The sequence below is a fragment of the Vicugna pacos genome, chromosome 11, assembly GCF_048564905.1.
Source record: "Vicugna pacos chromosome 11, VicPac4, whole genome shotgun sequence".
Taxonomy (NCBI): domain Eukaryota; kingdom Metazoa; phylum Chordata; class Mammalia; order Artiodactyla; family Camelidae; genus Vicugna; species Vicugna pacos.
Genome location: NC_132997.1, coordinates 101,257,938 through 101,277,736, shown reverse-complemented (window position 1 = coordinate 101,277,736; position 19,799 = coordinate 101,257,938). Strand labels below are relative to the sequence as shown.

The window sequence follows — 19,799 nt, the reverse complement described above, 5'->3', positions numbered from 1 at the left end:
TCATGTGGGTTTTTGTCCTGGAAACAACAAACTAGAACGTCCCCGAGGATGCAGACTCCTGGCTCTGCTCAGTTCTTTGACTCTTATTTTTGGAAGCCCCCAAGAGAACAGCAACCTTGTGCTCTGTCTGAAAATCATATCTTTCCTTAATTCTATTCAAGTTTGGCCAAAAATAGACACACCCCTTTGCCAGGATGGTAATCCAGCCTCTTGAGCCAGAAGAGGGTGGTTAGAGAGGGGGAGCAGGGCTGTGGGGGAGCCGGCTGTGTCCTCGATCCCTGGGGGTGTCTGCTCTGAGCTGTCAGGCTGTGGACCAGCCTGGTCACTCGGGCAGCTGTGCCCGGGGCGGAGACGTCGTGTGCGTGTGTGACGGGAAGGCTCCGACTGCATTTAACCGGCACCCAGGACCCCATTTAAATGCCTCGCAACCAGCTCAGGGTGAAGGCCCGGACCCCCGTCCTGTGCCAAGGCCTGGGGCAGGGCTCCGTCTGTGGGCCGTGGGCTACGCCACCCGCTGGCCTCAGACACCTCAGCTTTTCGGCATTTCATGATTCTCTTTAAAACTCAGCTTCTTGCATCTTTCCTTGCGCGTTGTTTTCCCAGCTGTCTCTGTACTGTTTTCTAGCTATACATCCACCTTCTGATATTTTGGGGATTGGAAAAATTAGCCATCAGAAAATGGCGTCCAGACTCGGGGTGCGGGTCTGTGTGAGACAGGACGAGGTGCGGGGGCAGCTGACGCGGGTGTTCTGGGTGTTCTCGGCTGCACACAAGCTCCTTCCCACCCACAGAGACGCCACAGCCCAGAGAGGGCCGGGGAGCCTGCGTTTCCCAGACAGATGTCCCCGTAACCTCCCCTCTCCCCACCCAAGTGGGGGCACCTCTGCTTCCTCGCAGGGAAGCAGGAGGGAGGAGCAGGGAGGGTCGGACGGGCCTGGGGGGACTTTGGTTGGAGCCTGATGCATCTCTTATGGGGGGGTCTCTGAGGGTCTCCTGGGGCGACTGAGCCCGGAGGAGGCACAGGAAGCCCGTCCGACTTGGAGTCCCGGGTGTGGGTGAGCAGCTCGGGGCCGTGATGGACGCTGGCCGCTCTGCGGTTTGCCGGCGCTGTGAGATCACGCCGTTGGAGGAAACGAGGCGGAATAGATGGATCTGAGACTCTGATGGGCTTTTGGAGTAAACTGTGTCGGCCCCCCTCCCCGTGCTCGGATGCCGATAAATTGACCAGTTCTCCAAAGCCAGGCCTCCCCGAAGGGCGGACCGCAGGCCCCTCGCGCCTGCCGCACCCACTGCACCATTACAGTTGCTCCCCCCACTCTTCCCCGTGGGCCCTGGAGGGCGGCGGGCGCGTGCGGCTGGGCAGCGCTGGGGCAGCACCCGGGACAGCGCCCTTGGCGCCCGGGCTCCCCTCGCGCCTCTAGGAAGCCGGCGTGGTTTGTGCGTCAGCCGGGCCCTGTTGTGTGGAGGTGGGTCCTCGGGGCCTGGGGGCCCAGGGCTGATTTCTTAGGGCCCCTGCCGTGGCTGTCACCTCCAATGGCCCTCCTCCGAGGTGCAGCTGCCCCCTGCTGGCTGGGAGGCCCTCTGGGGAGTGAGAGGGCAGCTGGTCCTGGCCAGCGATGGCACAGAGGTGGGGAGAATGCATGTGCTGACCGGCGTGCTCCTGCTCTGGCCGCGACACTCTGCTCTGTGTTTGCCCAGGTTCATCCTGCAGGCGGGCCAGTGCCTGTGGGCTTGGGGTGGCCTCATCTGGGCCGGGGCAGTGGCCAGGCTCCATGAAGTCTGCAGCCTCGGGTAAGCGTCCTCCTGGTGGTGTGGCCGCCGCAGGCAGCTAAAAGGCTTTGTCGCCACCCCTCTCCTGCAAGACAAGCAACCATGTGGTTTATTAAAACTTAAATATCCACTTTCCATCAAAAACACATGCAAATTTCTTTTTAAAGAAAAGGTCTGAAATAAAACCATGCACTTACTGTGAGGTGGAATTTAAAATAGCAACTTTTCCTTAACAATCCCTGCGTTTCTTCTGTTTATCCAAACGCAGCGTGGGACCAGCGTGGGACCAAGACGCCAGCTGCCCTTGCGTGAGGGCACGCTGCACTGGGGCTGGCTGTCAGCCGCTCCCCAGGCAGGGAGAGCCCCCACCACGTGCGCCAGTCCCTCTGCTCTGGCCCCTCGCACCGGGGAGGCATCCCCTCCGCTGAGCTCCAGCCTGGTCCGCGGCGTGGTCTCAGGTGGCCACACCCGGGTGGACAGCTCGCGGGGGCGGCCAGGCAGTTCTAGGGAGGCCGGCGCTGGAACTGTGAGGTCTTAGCTCACCGGGCAGAAACCTGCCTCCCGCTTTTGCCCTCCTCTGGCCACCCTGGCGAGGTCTGGTCCTGCCCCATCCCGTCCTGTCCCGTCCTGTACGGAGGCCCCCAGGGTGGCAGACCCAGGGCAACTCTCTCCTCGGCTCCAGCCTGAACACTCCATTCGTCTTGCAGACGGTTGGGTTCCCTACGTATTTTCAAAATTCCACGGATCTTAAAAAATAAGTCGCCCAAGCGCACTGTCAGGTCAGCGGGGGCCACCTGGGAGGGGGGCCCTGGGAAGGGGCTGGGGCCAGTGCGGAGGGGGCAGCTCTGCGATTCTTCTTTCGCTCAGCCATTTGCTCGTTCATTCATTCGCTTACTCACTCACTCAGTCTTTCAACAAGCCCCTGTTGGGTGCTGAGGACTGGGCTTGGTGCTACAGGGGTACTTGTCTGAGTCCCCAGGCAGCACCGCAGTCACCCCAACCTGGATCTGCCAGGGACTCAGAGGCGAACCTCAGAGCACCTTTTGGGACAAAGAGCTTCCTCTTTTGATTGGAGGCTACCCTCAGGGTGAGGCCATTTAGTGACCATAGATGCACCTTCGAAAATCCCACCTGTTTGCTCGAAAGCTGTTGGAGGGCCTGACTGACTCGGTGAGGCTTAGGTAAGGGTGCGGGGCTCTGCGCGGTGGGCCAGGGCGCTCCCGGGTGATGGGGCACGGCGGCCGCCTGTGGTCCTGCTGCTTCGTGAGCAGACGGGCAGGAGTGAGACTGTTCGCTCTTGTCGGCTCAGCCAGTGGCCTCTGCGCCTCAGGGGATAAACCCACCCGTCAGCCAGCCTGAGGCCCAGCAGCCGGGGCCGGAGGAGGCGCGGGAGGAGACGGCTCCCGGCAGGGCAGGGGGCGGTACACGGCCACGAGGCCCCATTCTCGCCTCAACACGCTTTTCCCAGCACCACCGCCCCTCCCGCAGCGCCTCCGAGGATGCCCGAGGTCCCTGGGGAGGACGCAGCTCGGCTGCGTCTCTTTCCCACAGCTTGGAAGTTGCCCGGACCCCAGGGCAGCATGCAGGCTCCGGGCAGGATGTGTCTGTCAGACCCGGGGCTGGCGCTCAGCACAGCCGCTCGAGGAGGCCTTGTGCCGGACCTCTGTGCCCCCAGCTGTGCAGGCACACCACAGACACACGCGTGCATGGAGACCCGTGCAGAGAGCAGCACCCACAGGCACACGCGCACACAGGTGTGATCTGAGGTGTGTTACTGAGCTCCAGAGGAAAAGTGACTTCTGTCCCGGCCAAACGCCTCCCATTTGGGCCAGGTTACAAGGGACCCCACAGGAGACCAGCGCCCTCACCGAGCGCTCTGCTTCTGGAGGGGCGCGGTCCCCTGGTTCACCTAGTTTGCTCTGGCCAAACTGACCCCAGGGCACATGAGTCACCGGCCAGAGACGCCACGTCGGGGATAAGGGGACCAGGGAGGCCTGGAGCTGGGCTGGGAAGCCCCAAGTGTGCGACATCGGTGGGCACAGCATGTGGGATCCCATGGGGCCCAGGCTGGTCCTGAGCTGAGTCCTGGGCTGCGTGGGGTCACCCAGGATGCTGCTGGCCGAGCAGTCTCAAAGTCAGCCTGCTCCTGTGAGGGCGGGACGGCAGCTGTGGCTGCTCCCCGGTGGCGGGGCTGGATAGAGCCTCCCGCCCAGCCGCCCGCTCCCGGGGCTCACTGGTGCCTGGCAGACAGCGGGTGCCCCCGGCCTGTGCCCACAGCCCCTCTCCCCGTGAAGCCCAGGCCCCCAGGCTGCTCACATGCCGTGAGCTCAGGCGATGTCCTGTGCTCCTTGGAGCCCCTTCCCATCAGCCGAGCCCACTGCAGGCACCCTTGTCCCCCAGAAGCACTTCTAGCCAGCTCCCCAGCCCCACTGTGAACTCGCCCCCCTTTGCAGCACCACCCTCCACCCTGAGACTTGGGTTCTGACCCGGACGCCCCGCTTGTTGGCCCTGTGACACGGGCAGATCACTGAACCTCTCTGGTCCTTAGACTCCTGCTCTCAGGAGTTGTTCAACTCTCTCCTGCAACAGAGCAGATTGGATGCCTCAACCCCCCCCCCCCACGAAATGCTCATAATACGTGTTCTGTGTATTTTCACTGAGTGAAAATTGTGCTGAAGTGCGTATCGCTGATGAGTTTTGACAAACGCGTCCACCCGTGTAGCCAAGACCCCGCCCAGGTACGGAACATCTCCACCCGCCTGGGGGCCCCCCGCTGTTGCAGGCGGCCCCTCCCCGCGCCCGGAGGTGAGCCCTGACGCTGTTCCTGCCACTAGGGACTAGTCGTGCCTGCCCGAGCGTCCGCAGTCAGAGTCACACTGTGTGCGCCTTTCAACCTGGCTTCAGTGCAGTGTTTTGGGGACCCATCCGCCTTGTTACGTATCAGTAGTTTGTTCTTTCTTAGAAGAAAATCGCCGAGCCCTGTTCTGTACGGGCACAGCTCAGCCTCTTCGTCCACTCTCCTGCAGGTGGACGTTTGGGTTGGTTGCAGGATGTGGCTATTAGGAACAAGGTTGCAAAGAACATTCCTGTGTAGACGTCTGTTTGGTTTCTCTGGGGTGAGTGTCTAGGGACTGACTGCCTGGTGGCACCGTCGGGCTGTGTGTGTCTTTGTAAGAGGCTGCCAACGAGTTTTCCAAAGCGACGTGTTCTGTTCCCACCAACACGTGTTGGGTGGACTGTTCCCCGTCTGGCGGGCACGGTGCTGTCCGCCCCCCACCGGCCACCAGGTGGGGGCCGTGGTGCCTCGCCTGGTGTCTGAGGACGTCCCACGTGGTTTCCGGTGCCCCTTGGCCTTGGCGTACGTCCTCCTCTGTAAACGGTCTGTCGATGTCTCTGCCTGTTTTTAAACTGGGTGTTCTGTCATTTGATTACTTACATAATCTGGTTACAAACCCAGGTTTATTTTTCATGTCCTTAATAGTGACTTTTAGAGAGCACACGTTTTACATCTTGATGAAGCAAAACGGGCCTGGCAGGCGTGACCGGGTGTGGGGGCCGCGGAGAGCTGGGGCCGCGGTGGGAGGCAGGGCTGGGGGCCAGCTCCGTGGGCCGGGCTCCTTTGAGGGGGAGGTCGGCTGTCCTGTTGGCCCCCTCCACACACCCCCCCATCTTTCCAGACAGAACCCGCTGCTCTGCTGCAGAGACGGGTCCAGGAAATGGGTCGCTGCCTCCAGTCCTTTTTTGAAACTAGGCTGAATATAAATAAAATAGAGATTTGATGGATGAGGCTGGGGTTTTTGTGAATTTAGCATCAGTAAATGTCAGAGCAAAGCTGCCTTGGCTGCACACGTGAGTCTTACCTCTTCCTTCCAGAAGGAACAAGGTTAGTGACTGTACTGCCCACGCCTCCACCCCGCGCGATCACCTCGAGTAGGAAACCCGCGTGTGTCCCGCACAGACCTGATTCGCTCAGGAGTCACTTGTTAAATAAAATGAATTTTTTTTTATCGAGGTGAAATTCACGTAAAATTCGCCACTTTAAAGTGCATTCCAGTGTGGTGTCTGGTTCCAAGGCATCGTCATTGCCCCGGAGGATCCCACACGGGCAGCAGCCACGCCCTCCCGGGCAGCCGCCGTCTGCTTCCTGAGCTGGACGGCCCAGCACGTGACCTGAGCACCGCGCTGTCAGTGTTCTGCCGCTCTCGCTCAGTGTGACGCCCTCCAGGTCCATCCACCCCCCGACAAGGGTTGGCGCTGCACCCCTTTGATGGCTGAGTGATATCCTGGGTGTGGACAGACCACCTCGCGTGCCTCCATCCTGAGCTGATGGGCACTGGAGTCCTTTCCACTTCCGGGCTAGTTCACGTCACCTCCTCGGGTCCAAGTGTCACAGGAGCACCTCCAGGTCCCCGAACCGGGTACCTGCTCCCTCTCCTCCCTCCCTCACCCCGCCTGCTTCCTCTGGCCCCACGCCCACGTCTGCGGCCGCACCCGGCTCTGAGTCCGGCACCACCTCGGCCCTGTGTGCCCGTGATGTCTCCCTCTGTTCATGGTCTCATCTCGGCGTGGGCCCGTGCAGCCTGAGCTGGGACTTGACCAGCGACCCCGCCGCTGTGCTCTGCTCCAGGCAGCCACCAGCCGGGTCTGGGGGCCACGATTCCCTTAAGTTTTAAAAGCCTTTCCCACAAATGCACGCCCAAACGGTGGGTGTTCCTGGGCCTCGCTGTGTTCCATCCTCGGGGTGGGGGCGTCGGGTGCACCTGCGTGGGGTTGATTTGCTGGAACAGAACTGGGCACCGGGACCCTGGACCTACTTCCTTTTTCCCGTGTCAGAGGCTCCGGGTGCTGCAGGCATGGTGTGGACCGACCTGTACCTCCGTGTGGATCGGACAAGCTGGGGGCCCAGGCAGGGAGCTTGTGTGCGATTCCCCTGGGCCCCTCCTGTTTCTACTTCCTTTTGACGAAGCCTGGACCTGCAGGAAATGCCAGCAACCACTTGGTGCAGCCCGGCTCCAGCCTCGGATGTGGGGCCAGTGCGGGCTGCGGAGGGCAGAGAGGGGCAGGTTACTTCCCCGGGGGTTGTCCAGGGCCAGCTAGCCTCACATCGGGGCTTTTGGAGTGACGCGGGGATGCTGGGCTGGCTGCTGGCTCCCAGGGGATGCAGTGACCGTGGCTCAGGGTGTGGGCACGAGTCCCCTGAGGGGCGGAAGCCGGCCTGACCGCTGTACCCACCCCTACAGGCAGAGGAGACAGGGGCCCAGCCTGAGCCTCCTGGTGGGGTCTAGAGGGAAGGCCCTGCAGCTGGGGGTCTGGAAGGGGAAGGGGCTCAGCCTGTCCTCTGAGCATCCTGGTTCTGGGTCTTGGCCACGCAGGGAGCCCACGAGGGCTGCCGTGGTGTGCAGAGCACTTCAACAGGCCTTGTTTCTCCCATTCCCCGCCCTCCTTCCCCACGTGATGACAGATCCCACATGTCCTGTCCTCTGATTAAAAAGGCCCTGGATGAATGGTGCCCTGTGGCCACCCTGGCCAGGAGAGCTGTGTGCAGACTGCCCAGCTGGGTGCCCGCGTGAGGAGCAGAGCTTCCTCCTGATGGCGCCTGTCAGCCTGAGCCTCAGTGGACCTGGGCCTGGAGTGATACCGTCCCTCAGGGGAGGGCTGGGGACCAGCACCAGCCAGCTGGGGGCCCAGCTTCCTGAGAGGGGTCCGCGCTGGCCCTCGTGCTGGGCCCTGTGCTCACAGACAGCCAGTGGGACCTCTTGCTCTGGGAAGGCTCGGCCCCCGCGGGTCGTGGTGTGGGAGCCTGTGCGTGTGCGGCGGGGCTGGGGCTTGGTTCTGCGGTGCATGGGAGGGGCCAGGCCGAGGGGCGCTGGCTGGGCCGTGAGCAGAGAGGGGTCCATCTCGCTGACACACATCTGTCTACTGAGCCGGCTGCCTGTTCGGAAGCTGCTGTCACCCCCGCCCCGGCCGGCCTTTCCGGTGGGCCTTTGCTGTGTCTCTGTCCGGCTCAGCAGGCCAGGTCCCATCAGCTGCTGGGGGCCGGATCAGTGATGCGGAGCATGATGACCTGCCCTCCGTGAAACCCCTCTGGGGGCAGCTCTGATGCAGGAGCCCCAGCCTTGTGACCTTCTCTTTCCTGAGAGCCGAGCTCTGCCTGTAATTTTTCTCTCCTGAATTAAACTTAATGCCATTTGTGATGTGACGTGTGTGGCTCTGGGCCTCGGTGACCTGGGCTCTACCCTTGTCCAGAAACAGGAAACCATGGCAACGGCCGAGACTGCGGTGGGGCAGGCTTAATAGTTAACCGGTCACCGCGTGAAGGCTGATGGATCCCGTAAGGCCGGGGGGATCCCCCTCCCCCACTGACACCACCTGCTTCGCAGCCCCGTCCCGGAGGTCTGCAGTGGGCGTTCTGCGGGCAAACTGCAGGGGGAGCCCTGCCGTCCTGTGTGTGTGTCCCCACGGTTAGTCACATCCCCCTCCCCCGGCAGAGGACAGGACGCGCGGGGCAGTGTTCCCGCCTGGCCGGGGCGTCTGGGGAGGCTGCAGAGGAGGTGCCCTCGTTGGGTAAGGATGGTCTCCCAGCCCGCGGTCTGGGCCCCGCTTGGGGAAAAGGGGGTAAAAGCGGCATCTGGTCCAAGCAGAGCTACAGGCGGCCCAGCCCCAGGCCCCACTGCTGGCTTCTCTGGGCTCTCAGGGTGTGGGGGTCTCTGGGGGCCTGGACCTCAGGTGGGTGAGGGGCTGCCAGGCCTGGGCCAGCCGTCTGTTTCCGCACACACCCGTGCATGTGTGTGTCAACGTGCACACACGTGCGCACACAAATGTGCACACACACCCCTTCCAGTCAGGCTGTGAGTGGCCCCCCCCGCCACCCGGGTCCCCCTGACACCCGGGTCCCCCAGAGCCGGCCTCAGATAAACCCAGAAAACCACATGTGCTGGTGAGGGCGCGGAGGAGCGGTGTGATGGTTCCTTAGAAACTGAACCGTCATTTGATCCCGCAGACCTGCTTCTGGGTGTTTATCCAAAGGAGCTGAATGCAGGGTCCTGAGAAAATACGGGCACACGTGCTCACAGCAGCTGAAACGTGAACACAATGCACTGTCAGCCGTGGATGGACCGATGCGCGACCTGTGGTCTGTCTGTACTGTGGAATTTTGTTCATCCTTGAGAAGGAACTGAATTTTGACACGTGCTGTGGCATAGATGGCGTGGGGGTCTGTCCTGCTGGTGGTACTGGCAGGGCTGAGCACCCCGGTGGTGGGAGGCAGCCAGCTGTGGGCCTTGGGCAGCAGGACCCTCTGGGTGGCCCGGGGGAGGCACCCCTGCCCCAACCCAGGCAGGTGGCAGGGGCCGCTGCCTCGGAGCGACGCCCTGCTCCCTGTTCCGTCCTGGCGACCTCCCTGCAGGCCCGGAGGAGCTGGGCCCAGCCGGCCGGAGATGCTTTATTGATCTGGCTGTTGCCTTAATCACTAATTTATGGAAGTTCCGGTGCCGTCTGGGGATGTGGATGTGAAGCACTGGAACACGGTTCCAGACTATTTTAGACCGGCCAGGGGCCAGGATGAACAGTGCTAGCACCAAGGGTGAGTTATGGGCGGAAGCTTTTTCTGGACGTGGCTGTGGGGAGGTCTCCCGGAGCCCCCCAGCCCCACCCCGAGTCCAGCCTGGGCGGGCCGGCGCGGCACCTGCTGGCTTCTGGTCTCTGGTCGCAGCCAGGGCTCCGGGTGTACTCTAGGCACCAGGGGCCAGATCGCTCCAGACTCAGGGTCCCCAGAGGCTCCAGCTCTGTCTCTTGGCTGCTACCACATCCTGGCAGTGTCTGTTTCTCAGAGAGGACAGCTGGGAAGGGCTGCAGTGGTGGGAGGCACAGGGCTGCTCTGGGCGCCCCACGGACGGGCTCGGGGGCCCTGGTGGGTGGTGAGCTCTCAGAGGGGCCTGTGAAGGCTTCCCAGAGAAGGACATGAAGGTGTGCAGGTGGCCAGGCGGGAGTGAATGCGGGAGTGGGTGCGGGAGTGTCTCAGGTGGAGGGAAGGGCAGGCCCCTTTGGGGGAGGGGGTGCCCAGAACCCTCCCCAGCTGTTTCCCGCCTGCAGACAGAACACCTGCCCTCATCACCCAGCTGTTCTGAGAACTAAAGGCGATAACGGCCGCGGGGCCCTTGGCCTGTGGGGTCTTGGTCCTGCAGACAAGCAGGGGCACCCGGTCAGGGCCCCGCTGCGTCTGAGGTGACTGCCTGCTGGCTGCTCCCCGCATGCAGGTGTCCGTGTCCACAGACCGGTCCTGTGCTGGCCTGCGGGGCCCATGGGAGCTGCTCTGGGGCCGCCCTGCTCTGGGGGGCCTTGGTCAGACTGAACGATTTTCCTGGAGAGTTTTCTGGGTCACGGGATGTATGAGGAAATTCAAGCACCTTCTGAGTGAATTCCCACAACTTGTGACGTTTGTTCATCACAACAGCTTTGGGAACGGGGCTCTCCCGAGATGGGGACGCTGGCCGAGGCAGGCCCGGCCTGGGCTCTGGGTCCAGTCTGGCCCGGGGCTTGCTCTCTGGCCACACGGCTTCTCCGCCCGCCGACCCCGAGACGTCAGGAGCCCGGCTGCCCCTCCAGGCCCGCGGCGCCCGCGGCGCCCGCGTCCTCATGGGTCACGAGACCGGTGACTCATGACTGCAGACCGTCTATTTTTACTCCCCAGGGCCCATCTTCTCTCTTGCTTTTCTCGTCGGGCAGATTTTTGTCCGTTTTGAGAGAAGCCCTGGCTGACGAGAGGACCGCCTTCTGCCTTGAGATCCCGGGAGCTTGCTGGGCCGGGCCCCCCTCCCGCGGGGCGCTGCCCGGTGCTGGACTCTGGCGACGGTCGGGGTGGGGGGCGTCCCGGTCCTCGCCTCGGAAAGGAGGCTGGGCAGGCACGTGAAGGGCAGACCATCATTCTATTTTGGGGGAAGAGCGCTCAAATGTTACCCAGCCTTTTTCGCTTGGGATCTTGGGGACACAGCACAAGAGCCAGCGTTTGGTTTCTCTCCTGCCTTCGCCCGGGTGCGTGGGGAACACCGGCCCCTTTCTCCTCCACCCCCGTTCCCCGTGAGCCTGTGGCCCGTCCCATCTTGTGCAGCCACCCGTGCAGGCCGGGTGTGCTGGTGCCGGGGCCCCTGTGTCCGGGCGGCGCAGAGACAGGGACCGGGACGCAGGGACCATTTGTTAGTCTCCCTGGAAACAAGGCCGTCAGAGAGCTGCCTGTGCCACTGGCTTTTTCCCTGGGTGGTCGGCTTAGGGGAGGCCCTGAGTTTGGGTGAGAAGCCCTCTGGGGTCATGGCTGCAGCCTCCTTGGAGGGGGCAGAGCTCCGCCTGGGCTTTGGGCTTAGTGCTGAGCTGGTCGAGGAAACCGGCCCGTGACCAGCGGGCTCAGGCCACTGACCCTGAGCCGAGCCCGCGTCTGCAGAGGGGGCCTGGGCGGGCTCCCCTGAGGCTGTGGGTAGTGCAGGGGGTTGGCACTGGCGCCATGACCCTTGGGGAATAGAATTAAGCCTCCCTCCCGTCATGGTCCGGCGGTGGAATTAAGATGACCTGTTCTCCTAGCTTCTCATGGTCAGCTCTGCAAAATAAAGGCCTTCAGGAAGCATAGTCTTAAAGCCCTTTTTAAAAAATATTTATCCACACCCACCAGGAGGAGTCTGTGGCCGTGCCCGTGTGGCTGTGCGGCGGGGGCCCGGTGCAGACGTGTTTCCTTTGTGCAGGACTTAGGCTCCTGGCGGAGCCGTGACGCTCGGGGCTGCTCGGGCCGATTGACCTGCTCCTTCTCTGCGCTTTGTAATCCTGGGGGCACAGAACGCAGGGGAAGGTGTATACGGGTCTCTGGCACAGCCGTGTGCTTCCAGCCCCAGCGGGTGGGCGGGGTAGACTGGGCCTGGGTGTTCTGGTTGGGCAGTGGCCCTGGGTCCCTCGAGGAGCCCCCAGTTGCCGGAGGGCAGAGTTATCTGGGTGGACTTGAGGCTCTCCTGGGGACTGGGGCTGGCCAGGACTCTGAGCAGGGGCACGTGGCCGGGGCCACTGCCCTCGGGGGGTGGTTCTCGCCCGTGGTGGCTTCTCCAGGTCTGGAGCCATGTCCACCTGCCCAGCCCTGGCCTGGCGGCTCACCCCACTGCTCTCGAGATGCTGCAGCCACACCTGGGGTCCCCGTGCCCTCTGCGTCTTCGCCAGGCGGTGTCCCTGACCGCCGGTGCGCCCTCTGCTGTCTGGGTCCCATCTTGCGGCCGCCCCTGCTGGTGTCTCAGGAAGTGGGGAGGGTTGTGCTCAAAACCACAGGCCCGGCTCTGTGAGCTGCCCAGCGTGGACCGCAGGCCAGGGAGCCCACAAGGGCGGCCAGGCCCGGGCTCTCCGCATGGCTCCCTTCTCCTGCTGCCCTGGCCGGAGCCCGCAGGCCTGCAGCGTCGCTCCCTCGGCCCCGTCCAGTCAGCGCTGCGTGAGGAGCTCCCTCCACGGGGAGGGACGTGGGCGCCTTGTGTTTCTGACCTCTTACTTAATGCGGTGTCATTGCCACCTTTCCTCTCCTGGAAAGACTAAAGTCTGAAATCTGTGCTTTTCTCTAGAACATGGTGATTTTCTTGCTAAATGTCTGGCTAACTCATGGCCTCGGTGCCCATGTTGGGGCTGCACATTGTGCTGGCCGCTGGAGCCGTGGGGCAGGGGCAGCACAGCAAGCTGTCTCTGGGACAGGAGGCGCTGACTTCTCCCGCTGGGCCTGCTAGACTGGACGTTTGGCACTGAGGCACTGAGCCGGCCATGCACAGCAGGACGCCCTCTGTAGGCCCACAGGGGCCACTCTTGGGGTGGGGCGAGCTCAGCCCTCGTCCTCGGCAACGTGTGGGAGTGGCCGGGGCTACGCTGAACCCGAGAGAGGAAGGAGCCCTGGGCCTCCAGGCAGCAACGGGCCAGACCCGGGAGGAGACTGAGCAGACAGGCGGGTATCCCCAGGCCCTGAGCCACCCAGCAGAGCCCGTCTCTCCAGCCCACACTGCAGCCCCAGCCCTGTGTCCCCGATGCCTCACCTTTCCCCGCCGCCACCAAGGGCCTCCTCTGACCCCAAAGTCACACCAGTGCCTGTGAAGGGGGCCTGCCCCAAGCTGGCCCGCTCCCAGGGACACTGTCCCTAGAAGTACTGGGGCCACCATCCACCTTTCTGGTTATGGAAGCTTGTGCTCGGTTACCTGGTCAGCCCACCTCTACTAGCGCAGGTAGAAAAGTACCTGATTTAGAAGGACCCCGCAGAGTCGCCAGCACACGGCCCATCCTCCGCCCACACCGGGCAGTGTCTTCCTGCCACGCCAGTCTGGGCACATTTGTCACCTCTGGGTGTCTCATGCTCCATCCCTGAGATAGGGTCACAGGCCTGGAGGCACACAGACCTGGGGGGCATAGACCTGTAGGGCACATAGACCTGGGGGGCATAGACCTGGGGGTACAGACCGGGGGGACACATAGACCTGGGGGCCACATAGACCTGGGGGCATAGACCTGGGGGGCGCATAGACCTGGGGGTACAGACCTGGGAGTAGAGACTTGGGGGGCACATGAACCTGGGGGGCACATAAACTTGGGAGGCACAGACCTGGGGGAACAGACCTGGAGGCACATAGACCTGGGGGGCTTGGGCCAGACTGGCCCGGGCCCCGGGCAGAGACAGGCTCCCCACCTGGGGCGCTGAGCCGTGTGTGGGGGAGAAGCCCACGTGGACGTAGTGAACCCCTGTCTCGTGTAAGGAGAAAGCGTTGGTTTGAGAGTAGGCGGAGCCCTGGAAAGCCGTCCACACCGCTCTGCCCTCCGCAGGGGCTCCTGCTGCTGGGCTGTCAGGGGTTAGTGATTAGAGAAGCTGCCATTTTCAGCGTCTCTTTCCTCGGGGGAGCGTGGGGGGCGCTCGCTGTCTGATTCTGTGGAGAAAGTTGATAGAAACAAGGCCTCGAGGGCTCCCTCGGGCTGCGGACCTCCCCCATTGTTAGTCCTGGGCCGTTGCGGGCTCCTCTCAAGTCGGTCCAGAGACTCCCCCGGGCACAGGCCCCAGACTCTGCAGGACGGGTGGCTGCTTCGGAGGCTCTGGGCCGCTGATCTGCGGGTCTTCCTGGGTTGTGGCCACTTTCACTGAGGGCTGCTGGGTGTCTGGGGCTGAGCTGAGCTGCTCCGGTCCCTTCTGCTTCCATCGTCCTGCCTGTGGGCTGCGCGGCCTGGCCTCACCCCGCCGTGAGCGCGGGGCCCACCTCTGCCTTGGCTCAGGCCCCTCTGGTACCCGGGCTGGAGCTCAGCCTGCAGCAGCACCACGGCCGGCCCTCCTCCAGGGTGAGGTGGGCTGCAGAGGGCTGCAGCACTGGGGGCTCTGCATAGTGTTGGGGGGCTCCTTATAGTATTGGAGGCTCCCTGCAGCATGCAGGGCGCCTGTAGTGTGGGGGGCTCCCTGCAGTGTGGGGGCTCCCTGCAGCATTGGGCGGCCCCTGCAGCGTGGGGGCACTCGGGGGCTGCTCCAGCCAGGGGGCTGTGGCAGGCACAGGGCCTTTCTACCACCTCACCTGGCATCCCTCTGTTTTCTCTGCAGTGAACTTGGACCACTTCCAGATCCTGCGTGCCATTGGGAAAGGCAGCTTCGGCAAGGTAAGGCCCCCAGCAGGACCAGACCAGCCGGACCATGGTGAGGGAAAGCCCGCCCCCCACCTCGGGTCTGTTGGTGGAGGATGTGGGTGTCCTTCCCGCTGAGCAGGCTGGGGATGCTGGGGGCATCAGGGCGGGTGTCAGCTGAGCTCACCACCGCCAGGGGCTCAGTCCAGGGCCTTGGGGGTCTCGGAGCTCAGCTGAGGGTGCAGATGGCACGGCCTCTGGGCTCTACAGGGGCTGAGACCCTGACACCCACTCACTCTCCATACAGAAGGCCCTTTTGCAGCATTTCCCTATCTCTTTATTTAGAGACGGGAGCCAACTCGAGACCCGAAAGTGGAGCGTCTTAGAAGCCGCTCCATGGTGTGGCTGACACCCTGTGTCCGGGGCCACAGGGACACTCGGATGCCACAGTTGCAGCTAGAGCCCAGAGGCCAGGCTTCACCTGCGCCCGTCCTTCCAGGCCATGTGGGATCAGGGTGGAGGGAGGGGGTGGCCACACTACCCTTGGCCTCCAAACAGGCCTGCCCGGAGTACACTGTGCACTTCGCTTTGGTTTCTCTCGGCCGGATCCCACTTGCTGATCGCTCCCTTGTCCTGCCTAGAGACGGGGGGTAATTATAACTCAGAGGCTCAGGGAGCTCTGCAAGGGGTCAGACCACCTCTCGGGACCCTGCTGCATGGGCCTGGTGTAAATGGGTCGCCCTGAACGGACAGGGTCTGTTCAGCTCAGAGGCCTTGGCGGATGAGTGAGGCCTTTGCACCCTCCCCAGCCCCACACAGCCGCTGGACGCCGTGACTGTTAAGCTCTGTAAGCCTTTTAAAGGGATCGCTGCGCCGCCAGGGCAGGCTCCGCGGGAGTCTGAATGCTATTAATCACCTCCAGTTCGTTGTATCTCAGTGCCGGCTGCCTTAGGTTACCAAGCCAGAGCAAATTAGCCCCTTTTCACACACCCAGCGGAACGCCTTATGCATGAGGAAGAGAGTATTTTTAACATCTCTCTGAGTCAGGAGCTACCCAGTGGACCCGGGCCTTTTGTCAGCTGTGCAAAGGTGGTTGATCCAGAAGCCCAGGTCCTTAGCTGGCAAGTTCGTCAGACATGGAAGGCAGGTTGGGATGGCCTCTGCCGCCTGGCTTCTCCCAGGCGAATCCCAGGGTGTGGGGAGGTGAGGGGGTGGGCAGGTGGAGCTTAGGGGGACCTGCCCCCTCCTCCCCCAGTGGAAGACACCAGCCCAGACCAGGTTTGGGAGGATGGCTTGTACAGGGAGACACAGGGTCCTCCAGATAGCTGGAAACAGGAGGAGGAGGGAGCTTGGGGACCCTCGGGGCAAAGACCGTCGGGCCGGAGGAGGCTGGTGGGCACGTGGCCGTGAGGCCGTTCCCTGTCCCCACCCCCCGCCCCCCAGGCTGGGCCTCGCACACCCTTCCTGGGGACAGCCCTCACGCCCCCTCTGCACAGCTGGGTGGTCCCCCCTCCCCCACGGTGTCTGCGCAGCCCCAGGACTCTGGCTTCTCTGACCAGTCCTTGGTTTTCAGCAGCCAGCCGGCCGCAGGGTCCCAGAAGTGGGGCTCTGCAGAGTGGTGACAGGAGGAGGCATGGCGTCGTGCCAGGGTTGTGTCTTAAGATGCAAGTTGCGGTGTAATTGGAGGGCTACTTCCTGCTCCCTAATTAGGCCTCCGGGGTCTCTGGGCCACGGTTGCCCGGTGTGTGTCTGGAATGTGGGCAGGACGCGGCCCGCCACAGGCCAGGCCCCTGTCCTCCAGCCGCTCCCGGGGGCTGGGCACTGACCCCACAAGGAGAGGGGCTGGGGGTTTGGAGCCGGCCCCAGCGTGGGTGGCTGGGCCCCCGTGCTCCTGTTACACGTGGCCTTGCTCGAGAGCGTGTGCGCGGGCGCAGCCGTGCCGGGAGCACTGGTGAAGGCTGGCTGTGTGAACTGCTGTGAAACTCCTCTGGGCCGAGCGGGAGTGAGCATCCGGCAGCCCCCCACCCCCGACGTCCCCCCACCCCTGCCGTGGACAGAGGCGCAGGAGTCCGTGTGTCTGACGTGACTGGTCTGTCCCCAGCTGGTCCTGGAAGTGGACTGGGCAGACTCGCTGTGTCTGGGCCTTGGGTACAAAGCTGGATAGTGTTTTGTTTTAGGTTTTACTTTCTAACCAATCTTCTGTGGTGGTAAATTACACGTAACTTCGAAGCCAACATCTTAACCATTTTAGGCTCGTGGCTCCGTGGCACCGAGTTTATTCACAGTGTCGTGGCGCCATCACCAGCGTCATCTCCAGACCTTTTCAGCAGAGGGGGCCGGTGGTGGAGGTCCCGCCCACCCCCCGTGATGGTGAGAGGGCAGACCCCACTGGCACAGGGCGTGGGCTGGGCTTTGTCCCTGGGCATTCGGGAACGTCATGGCCTCCTGACCGCAGGAGGAGGCTGGGACCGTCCTCAGGACAGAGAACCAGGTGGCCGTGAAGCTGGGGGGACAGTTCCCGCCCACTCCCTGCCTGTGTCCACGCAGCACTGGCAGCTGGGAGGCTTCCCACGGCCGTGCCTGTGCGGATGTGAGCCCCTGGCAGTGGGCCTCCGTGCAGGGGAGGTCAGTGAGCCCCACAGGTGTAATCTCTGTGGGCCTCCGTGGTGCTGTGTGGCAGCCCTCCGCCAGGGGTTGTATGTCCTGGAATCTCAGATTGCAAGTGACAGACGGTTAGTTCAAGAGAGCTGGGAAGAGGTGACAGATACGAGCTAATGTCGCCAGGGTGGGAAAGAGCAGTGTGGCCGGCCCCCAGGCTGGCTGAGCTGGGCTGGGGTCGTGCCAGCACTGGTGGTCTCTGCCCACTGGGCCCTCTCTCACCAGCTCAGCTCCAGAGGACCCCCGACCTCCCCGGCCAGGGAGACAGGCCCGCTCTCCTCCTGCCCTGGGCTGGGATGGCTCAGGGCAGCCCTCCGGTTGGCTCCCGCCCTGCTCCAGTCACAGTAAATAGGGCTGCAGTGGCTGGCAGTGACCTGCCACAGCAGAAGGTGGGCAGGGGCCCTGGGGCGCGGCGCTGGTCCCCGTGTGCGGGGCAGCCCCCGTGGTCCCTGCCTGCCCCGAGCGTCGCTGGGGCAGCTGCGTCTTTCCCAGCAGAGGCGGCAGCTGGAGGGGGTTCGAAGGCAGCGTTCTTTTGCGGGGGTGCGTGTGGTAGGGCCCTGGTGAGGGGGCGCTGGGCCCAGACCTCTGCCTTTGGGGGCCCTGCACAGCTGGTCTGAGCATGGCTGACCTTAGCTAGCTGCCGCCTCGAGCAGGGCTTTGGAAGACCACCATTGTGAAGAAGTGGTTACTGAGAATGGGAACCTATGAGCACATGGGTTTTTCATCTGCAGGTGATCGCCACCTGGCAAGAAACCAGCAGAGACGTCAGCAGGGCTGGCCTGCGTGGAGGCCCCTGGCCCTACCTCTCCTCCCCCACCTCCCTCCCCGGCTCCCCCTCCTCTGCTTCCCAGCCTGGCCTGGCCTGCTTCCCACAAAGCCTGGAGCTCTCCCCCTGCCCCAGGCCTGAAGCTGCCCTGGGGAACCTCAGACCAGCCCCTGGGTCCGTACTGGGGACACCAGCCCTGTGGACTAGGTTGCAGGCCCCATACCACCCCCTGCCAGCTCCAGCACACAGCCTGCCCGCCCCACACCCACTGGGGCTGGGGTGGAGCCCTGCCCACCTCTGCCTCAGGTTCAGGTTGGGCTCATTAAAAACCAAGCTCCCAGAGGCCTGTTCCTCTGGAACTGCAGGCGCTTCAGTCCCTGCTTGGTTTATGAGCACCAGGGCAGTTCCAGCCACGGGACTGCAGGGTCCCATGAGTGAGGGAGGAGGGGCCCCCTCGTGAGCGTGCTGTGCCCCCAAAGGCAGAAACTTCCTTGAAAGGACCCCGCTCTCAGGGTGCCGCCCTGCATTGTTGCATCCACAAAGGCCGCCTTGGAGTTTCTTCCAAGTCGCCCCTCCTCCCTCCTTCCAGCCGGGGTCCCCTGCGGTTGGGACCCTATCCCTCCTGTCTGCGGCCCCTGCTCCCTTTCAGTCCTTGGCTCTAAGCCCCCCGCCCCCTGGCCCTGAGCCCGGAGCTGGAGTGGACGCAGCTCTCAGACAACTCAGCGGTCCTGGCAGGGCTGGAGGGGAGACCTCAGGTTTTCCGGGGCACCGGGCACCGGCCACACTGGGTGCCTGTGCTGACCCCCGGGGCCATGTGGGGGCCGTGGGCAGGGAATGCTGGCCCCACAGTGGCTCCTTCTGCCCTGAGAGGAGGGCAGGGCCACCTTGCCCCCTCCTTTGACTCATCCAGCTTCTGGCCTCGCCAACTGCTCTGGGGCCCAACATGTGAGCTGGGGCCACCCTGGGGTATGTGTCCCCCTCCTGGGCACCCAGCTGCCCTCCAGGCCGTCCATGTGCGTGGCCATGAGCCCCTGACACCCAGGCCTTCTGGGCCAGGCCACGCCCCCTTGCCTGGGGCTGGCGGAGGGACCTGGAAGGGCCTGGCTGGCCCTTCAGGCTGCGTCCGGGCTCCAGCCGCCCAGCACGGGGCCAGTACTCAGGGACTCCTGGGAATCGGGGTGCTTTTCAGGTGTGGCAGGCGTGAGCTCCCCCTGCCCCTAGCTTGGGTCTCCCCAGTTGTGTCTCACTGGACGATATGGCCACAGTTTACTCCGAGGCAGGTCGTTTAGGTGGAATAATCAGGATTTGGAGAAACCAGTCTGTTTCCCGTGGGCAGTGAGGAGGGCGCAGCCCTCAGACGCCTGCCCGCACCCAGGCTGGGTGTGTCTGTGCAGTGGGCCTGCCCCCAGCCACCAACCGGGCTGTTTTGCGTCCAGGACGCAGAATTCCAGCTTCAGGCCGCACGTACTGCAGGATCATCGCAGGCGCTGTAGACAGGCGTTTGCTCGGAGCCCCCAGCCCCGTGGATCAGTGGTGTCTGGGCCCCATGTGGGGTCTCAGCTCCCAGGGCCTCTCTGAGGCAGACCCAGTTGAGGGGCGCTTGTGGCACCTTCCTGGGCCCCAGTGACACCAGGGGCCGGGCCCTGGTCGGCTGCGCAGGTGGGTGGTGTCCCTTGACCCCTTTCTGGCTGCACCCCTCCTCCTAGGAGTGGGCTTCTCTCCAGGGCTCTGGTTTCCTGGGGCCGGGGAAGGCGTGTTTTCACCGTCAGAGCTTCTGTGGCTCCTTCTCCCCCCCGGTGGTGGGCGGGCCGAAGTCAGGCAGAACCTGCAGGAGCTGCTCCGGTGCCGCCCGTGCCCCAGCACTGCCCACCCCCCTTTCCGGCCAGCCTGGCCTCGCTCGGCCTCTGGTCCCTGGGCCCCGAGCACCCTGCCTGAGCTCCCTGGAGGCCACCTGGGACTCGTTTACAGGGAGTGTCACTACTTTTGCACCAGAACAAAGAGAAGATTCTAT

The 19,799-nt window shown here is 63.6% G+C and overlaps 1 protein-coding gene across 7 annotated transcripts in view; it reads left to right on the top strand.

Annotated features, from left to right (window-relative positions):
- STK32C (serine/threonine kinase 32C) overlaps positions 1 to 19,799 on the top strand; it is an 85,585-nt gene that overhangs the window by 37,829 nt on the left and 27,957 nt on the right. For all 7 annotated transcript variants that reach the window (XM_072972140.1, XM_072972143.1, XM_072972142.1 and 4 more), the window contains one exon: positions 14,345 to 14,400. In XM_072972140.1, coding sequence (XP_072828241.1) covers positions 14,345 to 14,400 — 56 coding nt within the window. The remainder of the gene's footprint in view (positions 1 to 14,344; positions 14,401 to 19,799) is intronic.